The sequence below is a fragment of the Hevea brasiliensis genome, chromosome 2 (assembly GCF_030052815.1).
Source record: "Hevea brasiliensis isolate MT/VB/25A 57/8 chromosome 2, ASM3005281v1, whole genome shotgun sequence".
Taxonomy (NCBI): domain Eukaryota; kingdom Viridiplantae; phylum Streptophyta; class Magnoliopsida; order Malpighiales; family Euphorbiaceae; genus Hevea; species Hevea brasiliensis.
Window position 1 is genome coordinate 116,304,987 of NC_079494.1, and position 11,734 is coordinate 116,316,720.

Below are 11,734 nucleotides of genomic sequence, written 5' to 3' on the forward strand. Positions count from 1 at the left end.
TGCATTGGCTTTTATATTCCTTGTTCTGTGGATTATTTTGTTGTTGAATATTATAAGATGTAGAATACAAAGACTCATCAGAGACACATGAAGGACCATTTCCATCACAAATTGGATCCGGTTATTTTTATTAAGAAAATTACATGGCTTGAGATTCGGAGATTTATTCATGGCATTGAATCAAGAGAAAATGTATATTGCACTCTCAAGATCATACCATGAAGGACTATTTCCTCCTGTAGAACTTTATTCATGGCTCGTGCTCAGGAGGATTCTCATTTTTGAAGCAAAGAAAACAAGATGCTTGAAGCGAATCATTCTATTGGTCTTTGTCTGCTGTGGGGTTGATCTCATGTTTGTACCATTTATCTCTAGACCTATACTTTTCTCAGATTATTAGCCATTAAACAAAGCTCTGGAAACTGAAAAGAAATATTTCATCATGTTTTCTTTTTCTTGTAGGGAATTTTTCATTTTTCTAAAAAATTTAGGGCTCTTTTAATAATAACAAAAAAATCAATTTGTTGAGATTTTATTTCAAAACAACCAATAAAATTTGAGCTGAAGCGAAAAAGCTAATAATCATTTACTTCTTTTGCTGATCTAACCTTTAAGGATCTAACAACAAAAAAAAGAAAAAAAAATAAATCCTCTAAGCAAACAAGAAAGTAACATTTAAGTCTACGGAAGATTTCTAAAATTTATGCACAAAGCAACTAAATGTCTTAACTACACCAATTTTATGCCGATAGAATGTAATTTCTGTCAATCCCCCTTGGTTGGAGGTTGCATACATGCACAGAAATGCCCTTTCTTTCTCTTCTGGCTAGTTCTTGTCCCACCATACAGATAATCACGCAGAAGAACTCTTGTTTTTCGTTCTATGATTTTGGTTTTTCCTCTGCTTTTATTTGCATCATCAAGTTTCAGCAAAAGAAATTGCAGTTTTTGCACCTCCAACTGCAACCGTCCAATTTTTTCAGACCCTCTTCTGGCCTGTTCTGAAATTCTTCTCTTTCTGACACTTCCATTCTCATCCAATGCTAACACAGATTTCTCATCAACCGAAAATGATTCATCTTCAATGCTCTTCATTAATTTGCGATTCACATCAAACAATTTAATAATGGCCTCCTCAGACTCTTCCAACTGCTCCTTCACGTTATCATATTCAATACCTTTTCCCTTGTTCTTCTCTGTGATCTCCACCTTCCTCTTCAAGTCTTGCACAGTTATTTGAAGATTAGTTAACTTTTGTGCATCAGAATCAAGTCTTTCTAGAATTTTCCTCTCATTCACTTCTTGGCGAGACCCTGATAATCTCTTTGAGATCTCTAACTTGTCCACACTAACATCCTTCTCAACCATTGATTCCACAGAAGGATGATCCTTGTTGCGCTTCTTCTCAGTCAGAGTAGCAGTAGCCTTCCGGGCCTTTCCAACAGTCAGGTCAATGCTGGCATCCTGGTCGGTAGTAGTTTCCCATATTTCAAGCATCTGATCATCAGCCTCTACAGTCTCCCTTCTGCTGATCCCATATGATGAACACTCAGATATCTGATCAAGCATTATGTCTTTCGTCATCACTCCATTCCCCTCTTCAGCGTTTTCATGTGTTCGCTTCTGAAGCCTGAGATTATTATCAGGATCAGATCCCAGTTCCTTGTCATCTGGATTTTGATTCCCATGCTTGCCTGCTTCAACAGCTTCTCCATGTAAGCTGCTTTCGGATTTCATCTCTTCAATCTGTCTAATTGCATCAGCAAGTTTGGAATTAGCATTAGAGTTTTCCAGAATAACAAGTCTCTCCCTTTCCTTTACTGCTTCTTCTATAGCTATAATCCTCATTTGCAAATCCTGCAAGTCCAAAAGTCCACCTGGACCCATGGCAGTTTGGTCATCACTAATCTGTTGACAGCTTTCAGTATGCACCACAAATGTGGCATCCTGCAATAAGTGAAATATAAGCCATGAATTTTAGATGATACCAAAACCAGATGCAACAAGCAGTCATGGAAGAAATGGCAATTGAAAACTTGACTATAGCTGCTGAAAAAATACAGTTGAAAAGTATAGCAAAATTGGACATGTACACTGTAGGTTAGGAAAACGCACAGCAATACAGGTTAGTAAAACTTGCAGAATATTTGATACTGCAAATTCCACAAAACTTTAATAGTACAATAAGGAAGTTTGGAGGTTGCATCAGTTAAGGATTCAGACCTACTAAATTTTCTATAGTGAATTCAGAATCTGATAAAAGTAAATTACCTTTGCTTCCTTATTGTGAATTCCATGGAGCGTTGCGTGTGAGAGAGTATGATTCTCCAGAGACGCTACACAATCCCTCAAAGAAGTGAAAGCTGGTACATGTGAAGTCATCTGAGACTTTAGTTCTTCATTTTCAAGTTCCAAGGTGCTAACTCTTTCTTTCATCTGGTCAATCTCCCTATCATTCAAACGATTTCTTCCTTCAAGGCTCTCAGATGCTTCAATGAGCTCATGAACCTTTCCTTCAAACAGTGCTTGTTGGACAGCAGATATCTGCAGTTCGCCAAAAAGTGCCGAACCCTGAGATTCCCACCATTCAATCTCTATTCTTCCTTTTTGCAGTTCACAATTCAAACTTTCCTCCCTGATCTTAGTTTCTAAAAGTTCTGTATTCAACTTCCCCAGTTCAGTCTCCAATTCTTGATTTGCTTCCTGAATGCATTCTACCGCCTTACATTGTTGATCAGAATCTCCAGAAAGTTTGATGATCTGCTTTTCTTGATCTGCTCGTATCAACTCAACCTCATCATACTTGCACTTCAGGTCCTCCACCATTTTATGCAGCTCTCTTTTCTCATCCTGTATTACACTAAGCTCCAACAACTTCCCCTCCATCATCTTCACCTTCTCATTAAGGCCATTATTGACATCATGAAGTGTATCCAGATTTTCACTAAGCTCCTTTATATCCAAAAATTTTTCAACAATAATATCCCTGAAAATCAGAGAAATTGTACTTAGAGACACTGTCTCAGCAAAAATGGCACAGTTCTCTTCTTCTAAATTACATTTCTCTTCTCCCAAGTCTGAGATTGATTTCATTAGCAATCTTTGCTCATCAACCACCTTGCATTTCTCTTTCCGTAAATTCTGGTAATCCCCTTGCAAATCTAAGAGCTGTCCATGCAGAGTCTTTAGCTCAACCGTCAAATTTTCCTCCTTGCAGTCTCTCTCCATTATCTTCGATCTCAATTCTTCATTTACCTCTGCAAAATTTTGGTTCTCACCATGTAATAGCAAGAACTGCTCCGACCTGCTTGCCAACTCCTGATCAAGAGTGTTTTTAGCTGTCACAAGATTTGCCACCTCTTGTCGCAGTTGCCCAAGCAGAGTAACAAGAACAGTATTCTCAATGACCAATTGTTGATTTTGATCTTGCATCTCAAAGAGAAAATTTTGTGTTTCTTGTAGCTTGTCAAGTGCATGGTTCAGAAGCATTTGATCTTGCTCAGCCTTGTCTTCACACCCCTGTTTTGCTTCAAGTTCAAGAGCTTTCAGCACCCTATAAAGCCCCACTCTTAGCACTTCAATTTGATCATATAAAGATTTCACTTCCACTTGTTGTTCAAGATTTTCATGCTCCAGTTCAGAAATCAGTTTCTCTGACAGTTTAGATGCCTCCAGGAGTTTTTGACACTCAAGGAAAAGGGACAAATTATTTTCTTCCAGATCCTGCGCACATTTCTGCAAAATGAAAATCTCTGTCTGAGCGTAAAAGGCTTTGTCCAGTTCTTCTTTGTGTTCTTTCTTTATGCAATGGCCTTCTTCTTGTAGCAAATGAATCTGTGTTGCCATACCAGCTAATCGAGACTCACTCAACTGGGCATGACTAGCATATTCTTGCTTTTGAGCATTTAACTGAACATGCAATTCTTCTACTTCATGAAGTGCGGATTCTCTCTCTTTCGCCGAAGTCAAGTATTTCTGTTGTAACTCTCTATAATTTTTCTCCAAATCTTCCAGTCTTTCCTGAGTGATTCCCAACTGAGAAATTAAATTTTCTTTCACAGTGGCTAAATCAGACTTCTCATTGTCAAGCAACATGCATAATTCTTCCAAGCTCTTTGATTTTACCCTCAACCCTTCAACTTCAGCATTCGCATCAAAAAGGGAATTCTCCAGAATGTTGTTCTTCTCTGTGAGTTTCTCCAAATTATCAGTTGCAATCTGTAACCGAGAGACTAATGCGGCCTTCTCAGAAACAAGAGTGGATTTCTCTTCTAAGAGAGTTTGACAGGATTCTTCTAATGCCCATACCCTCTCTCTCACCCCTTCTAGCTCAACGTTCAAATCTGATAATGAATTCTCCAAAAGAGCATTTTTCTCTATAAGTTTCTCCATGATCTCCAACTTTTCTAAAAGAGCTACATTTTGGCTTCTCTCTTTCTCACAAACTTCTTTGATCTTTATGTTTTCATCCTGCAAACCCTTCACAGATGACCCGAGGCACTCTGGACTGAAGCCAACTGATTCCACCTGGTCCATGATACCCTGGTGTTTCTTGTTAACATCATTTAGTTCCTCCTTCAGACAGTAAATTTCTTGCTGAAGAGCATTTCTTTGGTCCAGTCGAAGTTCTACGTCAGCTTCAAGTTTCCCTATTGTGTCCCTTAAGCTCGAAATCTCACCTTGCAAATTTTGTATTGTCAAAGCTGAAGATAAGTTGACTTCAGTCAGGCCTTTGTTCTCTACCTTGGCCTGTTCAACTTCATTTTGTAAACTATGATTATGAGCTTCTAGGTCCTGCAAAATCTGAGCCCTAGTCTGAAGCTCTGCAGCCATAGATCTCAGTTCTTCCTGAGATTGAGAGTGCAAATGCTGCAAAGTTTGAAAAGCAGTTTCAGCCTCCATGAATCGCAAGCGCTCTTCTTGTATGCAAGTCCAAAGTCTTCCCAACTCCTTCTGCTTCTCTGTAAGTTCTTCACTTTGAGAAGCCATTATCTGTGCCTGAGACTCCAACTCAGTGTGCATAGTCTGATTTGATCTTTCCAACAGAAGACACTTTTCTTCAGCACCCTTCAACTTCACAATCCCATCATCTATGTCAGAGTTGAGCCTTTTGGCCTCCTCCTGGGCAAAAGTAAGTTTCTGCTCCAAACTTGAAATTGTATCCAAACACTGCTGGTACTGAACAGCAGCAGCTTCCTTCTCTTCAGTTAGCTTGGCTAGCACTTCCTTCAAGGTTTCAACTTCCCTTTCAGCTTTATCAGCATGTTCATTATACCTCCTGGAATCTTCCTCAGCATGCAATAATTTTCCCTCCAGATCAGATATCTTCTCTAGACACTGTTTGAACTGAAGAAAAGTGTCTTCTTTTTCAGCTTTTAATTTAGCCAGTTCCCGCATAAGTGATTGAACCTCAATTTCAGCTTTAGTAGCACGCTCATTGAGTTCTCCAGCATCCTTTTGGGCATGGGAGATATTGTTCTCCAAATTAGTTATTTTGTCCAAGCACTGCTGGTATTGAAGAAAACTAGCTTCCCTTTCAGCGTCTAGTTTAGTGAGGGCTTCCTTCAAAGTCTGCACTTCGGCTTCAGCTTTGCTGGCTCGTTCATTAAGCCCCTTGGAATCCTCTTTTGCACAAGAGACTTCTGACTCCAGCTTAGACAATCTATCCAAACTCTGTTGGTACTGAAGTAGGCCAGCTTCCTTTTCTGCTTCTAGTTTAGCAATTGCGTTCTTCAAGGTTACAATTTCCAGCTCAGCTTTACCCACTCGCTCAGACTCCGATGGAACTAGAGCCTTGATATCACTTTTGCCAATGTTTTGCATGACTTGATCTTTCTCTTCAGCATCATGAAAATTGAGGCCTTTTCTTGCCCTTCCTTCTCCAGTCCCAAACAAATCATTGAGCTGTTTCAAACCCTTTCTCCCAGGAACAGAATCAGATTCTTCGGTAAAAGCTATATGCCTCTTGATAGCATGGGAATGTGATGGAGAGATTCCCAAAGCATCCTTTTGCAACTCATCGGGATCAAAAAGTGCACGTATTGGCGGCATGTCAGGTGTACGGGGCTCACCATCAGCAGAAACTACAGATGAATCATCAGTCAACACGACAGGGACTTGGTTGGGAAATGCTTCTGCCATTGTTCGATGTGCCTGGCGAAGCACTCCGGTAGCATTATCATATCTTTCAGCCAAGGCACGATATGCTCTGTAAAACTCTTCAACCAATTTCATAAGCTCTGGACGTTTCTTATAATACATCTCTGCCCTCCTTGCAAAAGAATCCGCATCTTCTTCAATAAGTTTAATCATTTGTTTGACTTTGACATCCATATCTGTTCAAACAGAAAATAATTGTATTACAGGGAGAGAATGAGAAAGCATCAATGCTACAATTAAATGAAGCAGAGAAAGAACTAGAATAATAATAATAATAATAATAATAATAATAATAATAATAATAATAATAATAATAATAATAATAAATGAAGAAAACTGTTAAATATTGTCAATTTAGCATCTTGGAGAAATCCAAAGTCACCAAGTGCTAGCCTGTGAATTTGAAAAATTATTAGTTACCAACATGTCTCTTGGTTTGATCTCCTCTTAAAAAGTAAACACAACATTTATTAACAGCAAACTATTCATAAATTAGAAGGCCAACTGAACAGTTAAGGATGTAGTTTAGAAAATGAATAAGGGTTATCAGGCTGAGTTAGGTTATAAACTGCAGAAATCCCTAACTCATAACTGTTACCAAATAGTAATGCAGAGTTGATGCAGAATGGAACACAAACCCTCCCTGTAGACTAGGACAGGAAATAAAGAACTTATTAACTGAACTTCCCTCTTAGGATTCATTAATAAAAGTGAGAAGAAAAAATGGTGCACCATCTCATGGATTATTCTTCTCTAAAAGTTAGGTTTTGTTACCAAAATAGGGACACTTGCCCAAATACAAGAAGAATAAAGGAAAAAAGGACAGGCATCCCAAGCCACATAGGAATAAACTTCAACATTGTATGCACGCTAAATGAAAAATTAATAGATGAGACAGAGGGCATAACCTATAAACTAAAAAGGAGAAAGGAAAACAGAAACAGAAGCTGACAAAGAAAAAAAAATTGGATACCATGAAAATCACATCAGCAATAAGTTTATCTTTCAATTCCTAATATTTTAGTACCAAATGTGTGGTCAAACTCGTCCATATATCAGAGCAAGTAAACATGAAGCCAAGAGAGAGAGAGAATTAATTACACATTTAAGCTCATGGAATGCAATATATTTCAAAAAAGGTAGCTTCTAGTAAAATCTTGAAAACTGATAACATATTTCCACTTTTAAAGTTTTAAAGCTACAGTTTCACACTATTTTTAACTGTTTTAGCCAGTTTCATCCAACCTTTTAGATTTCTTTAATTTTGTTTCTTTTCATGGCCAGTTGCAAAGCAGGTGTTAGTAGATGCTTTAAATCTCACTTCCAAACGCAACAAATAGCATGAAGCAACAATCTTCATCAATTTACGCATTCTAAACTATCACTCTCTATCTCCAAACAGTAAGAGAACTTTTTTTTTTCTTTTTTTTGGATGAAGATAATTTATTCGCATAAATAACAGAGGCAAAATGTTCGTGCTGTTGATTATGAAGCTTTCCGAAATAGCTAGAACACTCTCTTAATCCAGTAAATGTCACTAACCACAACCCTTTTCTGCACCAAATAAAGAATGAATCAATAAAGAAATTGCAGAATATCAATGTCCAAACCAATTAGGATGTGAGATAGTTATTCCTTTCCTTTAGGAAGATTGAGCATGAAAGGTGGATACTCATATACTACATTTCTTCCTTCTACAGATAACCTAACCATTCTCATGCTGCAACACACATAAGGACGTAGACATCACACACGTAACCCATTAATTTGATTAAGCAAATGACCAATTTCTATCATTACCATCATAATTCAACTCATTGTTTCAGCATCATTAAAATAAAATAATAGTGAGACAGAAATTGCCAGTTCATAACCACAGCAGAGATTTCACATTGCCTTCAAACTGCCTCAAGTTAAGAGGACTCAAAAGTCTTATAGCTATGGAATATTTATAGTCAACAGCTATAATGCAACACTATAGCCTCACAAATTATGACTCCATATTCATCCAGTCAACATGTGGGAAGTCATAAAGAGGATAGAAATACAAAATTGGTACCTGAAAGATTCTCTTGAAGCCATCTTGAATTTTTGGGGCTTATGTGGCTGTTCCACCACCAGGAATACATACGTTTAGAATCTGCGAGCGACACAGTTGCCATGACTCAATCCAAGAACACTACCACTTCCTAATTCTGATCACAGGAAACTAATATCCTCGAAATAATCAAGGATGATCCAACTATGAACCGGATGTATTCGATCAAAAGCCAATCAATTAAAAAACAGATGGCTAGTATAAAGCTTTTTATGCCTCGATCCCCGTACCTGGTCAACAACATCAAGAAACAAAACATGAGATAAATCAGTTTCCCGATGAACCAGAACTAGTAATTGGAGGAGATTATATTAGATTAAATCAAACTGTATACAGAATTTGACAATAAGTAATTTAAAAAAAAATTACCTGATGAATAGAATTCAAGTATAAAAGAGAAACCACTATCTTCAAAATTTGTAAAAGAAACCTAATCAAAGGAACACCACCACAAAATCACAACGGCCAGAAGAAAGAGTTAGCAAGTGAGAAATTTGACAAAATCCCAAAAAAAAAAAGCTTCAATATTCAGTACTTGATCAGTGAATTATAAACAACTGTACGATCCTACACTCCAGATGGCAAAGAACAGCCACTAGTCAAAGTAGCAAAAGCAGTAAAAGAAAAGGAAGAAAAAAAGAAAAGAACTGATCAAACGCCAAAGAGTTAGAAAAAAACACAAACACACAGGGAAAGAGAGAGAGAGCGACACGATCATTGACGGAATAGCAAGTTAGCAACTGACCGTAGGTTCTTTCTACTCTGATTAGATGCATGTTTTGGTGATCCTCAGAAGTCTAGCCCATGTTTGAGCTGTGTACGTCAACGTCTCTCTGAAACACGTCTGTTCTCTCTCTCTTTGCTGTTGGCTTGCGTTTTATGCTTGTGTTTGGTACTATCAGAGAGGGATCGAGCGGGACAAAACACAAAGTAAATTGTGATTTGCAAGTGTAATGATAGCATACAGTAGTCTTTGTCCAGTGGCTTTGCATTAATGGTACGGATAAAAACGAAATGACAAAAATAGCCTTACCTTGTAGGTTAAGAATTCAAAAATGTTTTTCTTTGGATTTCTAGATAGAGTGGGGTTTGAGGAAGATTGTGTCGCCGTGTTTATCCTTTTCCGATCAACTCTCCAACTGCGACGGCCCGAGATAACCCTTTGTGATCTGTTTATTTCTGATATTAGGCTTTTTTTTTTTAAAAAAAAAAAATCCGAGTTGGCGTTGTACTGTACACTGCGCGCATAATCACATCATTTTCGGCTCAATTTAAAATTGTAATCGATTATTTTTTAATTTTATCAATTTTTAGTATGAAAAATTATTATTTAATATTTTATTTCAATAAAATTAATTGTTTAATTTTTATATTTTAAAAAATATATTATTTAATTATTATATTTTATTTTTATTGAATTATTTAAAAAGTATTTATTTTAATTTATAAATTAGTTAAATTAATTTATAAATTTGTTTATATTTTTTTATTAATTAAATTTATAAGAAAAAAATTTATGAGAGATCAGTTGTGAGAAATTAGATTATTATTTTAATATTTATAAGTTATTTTAATTAAATATTTTATTATATTATTTTCTTTAAATTTTTAAAACTTTATTATGCATCTTATTTAATAATAATAATAATAATAATAATAATAATAATAATATGTTTATAAGTCATTTTTTATCAAACATATTAATTATATATCAATTATTTATAAATATTTTAATTAAATACATAATTATTTAAAATTTTAAATATTTATAACTTTATATTAACTTATAAACACATATTTATAAGTTAAATGTCATAAATTAAGTCAAACAATTCCTTAATTTTTTCATTCAAATTTTCTTTTAGTCAATAATTTTAATATTAGTTAAATTTTTATTTAATTTATTTATTTTAATTAAATTAATTAATTTATATTTATATTTTAAAAAATACATTAATTAATTCTCTAATAATTTTCATTAAAATTTATATTTTTTGGGAGAACTCTTCATTATAATTTCATTATTTTGTCTATTTATATAAAAATTATATTGTGATTTTTTTAAAAAATAAAACACACATATATATAATTTAATGATAAAAATAAATTATTATTAAAATTATAATAATTTTAATAAAATTTTTATTTTAATATAACTCATGCATACATATAAATGTGAGATCTCAAAGGCTTAATTTACTGACAGATGAGCTTAAATTCTAATAAATAGTAGTAAATTTATCGTTTGCTTGTATCAACTCACATTAAATTTAAATATGTTACCTAACGTACATGTGGCGAAAATAAATAAGTAGGCTCCCGAAGGGAAATCAGATTTTTCCAGCTCTTTAATAAATAGCAACGGTAGAGAAGAGAAGGTGGGGTATTTTAGTAATTGAAAAAGAGAGAATATTGAATGGCTTGCTGCGTGGCTGGAGAGTGGTGGTGAGCCACGGTCTCGGGTTCAAAAAGTTGGCCGTCTCATGGATGGTGGGCAAGGATGGTTGTCATTAATCCCCTGTCTACAATTATGACCACGTGTATGTCTACATTCTTCACTCTCTAGGGTCAAGTAGTGCCTAATAAGAAAAATAAATATTTACTATAAAAAATTAACTACAGTACTTGTAATATATCACCTGATTGGTCATTTAATTACAAAAATAAATAAATAAATAAATAATCATAAAAAAAATAATGGCAAATCGAAAATTGGAAGACATGAAAAATGAAAAAGGTAGTTGGCGTTGAAAGGGCAAGAGGGTTTAATGATCACATTTGTTGGGTCTCTGAAAAAGAGGCGTCCCGCCGGATTAAGTGTTATAATTCATCCATATGCTTTAGTCATTGTTCGTTAGAGCAATTGTAATCTAATCTACTTTGATAAGGGTGAGCATTATTAATTTAATTTAAATTTTATAAATTAATTTAATTATTTTTAATTTAAAATTATTAGTATATTTAATTTATTTATTTTTTAATAAATAATTTAATAAAACTAAGTCGAATTGAATAATTTGTTTTTCGCAATCCAATTTATTTTATTCTACTGAAGGAGCAGCTTCATGATTGTTGAAGTAAATTATTTAAACATAATATAACGTACGCGAACATGTTTAAAATATTTAAAATTCTCTTAATTAATTTCCTTATACATTGAAAATTAAGAAAGAATCTCTTAATTGATGATGTGAATGATTTGTTTCCAAATGAATTCCTGATGGTGGAGCATATGTGTATATACAGGCAAAGACTATTGCTTTCAAAAGTCTAATTATGTGGACGCATAATCCTTTGGACTCTTCTATTGACAAGAAAACACTAATTGAAACTGACTTATTAGAAGGAAAAGAAAGCAAGAGAGGATAAGAATTAAGAAGCCTTGGAATTTTTTGCTTGTTTGGTGGAACCCTAATAAATAATAATAATAATAATATCTAGAGCCAATTTGATTAAGGTTGGTATTAGCTGTAGCCG

At 34.7% G+C, this 11,734-nt stretch overlaps 1 protein-coding gene across 2 annotated transcripts; it reads right to left on the reverse strand.

Moving 5' to 3' along the window:
* Positions 1–653: 653 nt before the first annotated feature.
* LOC110664929 (protein NETWORKED 1D) lies at positions 654–9,177 on the reverse strand. 2 transcript variants are annotated; one of them, XM_021824836.2, is made up of 5 exons: positions 9,003–9,177; positions 8,627–8,687; positions 8,219–8,487; positions 2,272–6,335; positions 654–1,947 (listed from the first exon to the last, which is right to left on the reverse strand). In XM_021824836.2, exons 3-5 carry the CDS (start codon positions 8,319–8,321, stop codon positions 766–768), a joined length of 5,349 nt encoding a protein of 1,782 aa, XP_021680528.2. In that variant the 5' UTR covers positions 8,322–8,487; positions 8,627–8,687; positions 9,003–9,177; the 3' UTR covers positions 654–765. The 2 variants fall into 2 exon arrangements, with proteins under 2 accessions (XP_021680528.2, XP_021680529.2); XM_021824837.2 differs by lacking the exon at positions 8,627–8,687.
* Between the last annotated feature and the right edge of the window lie 2,557 nt (positions 9,178–11,734).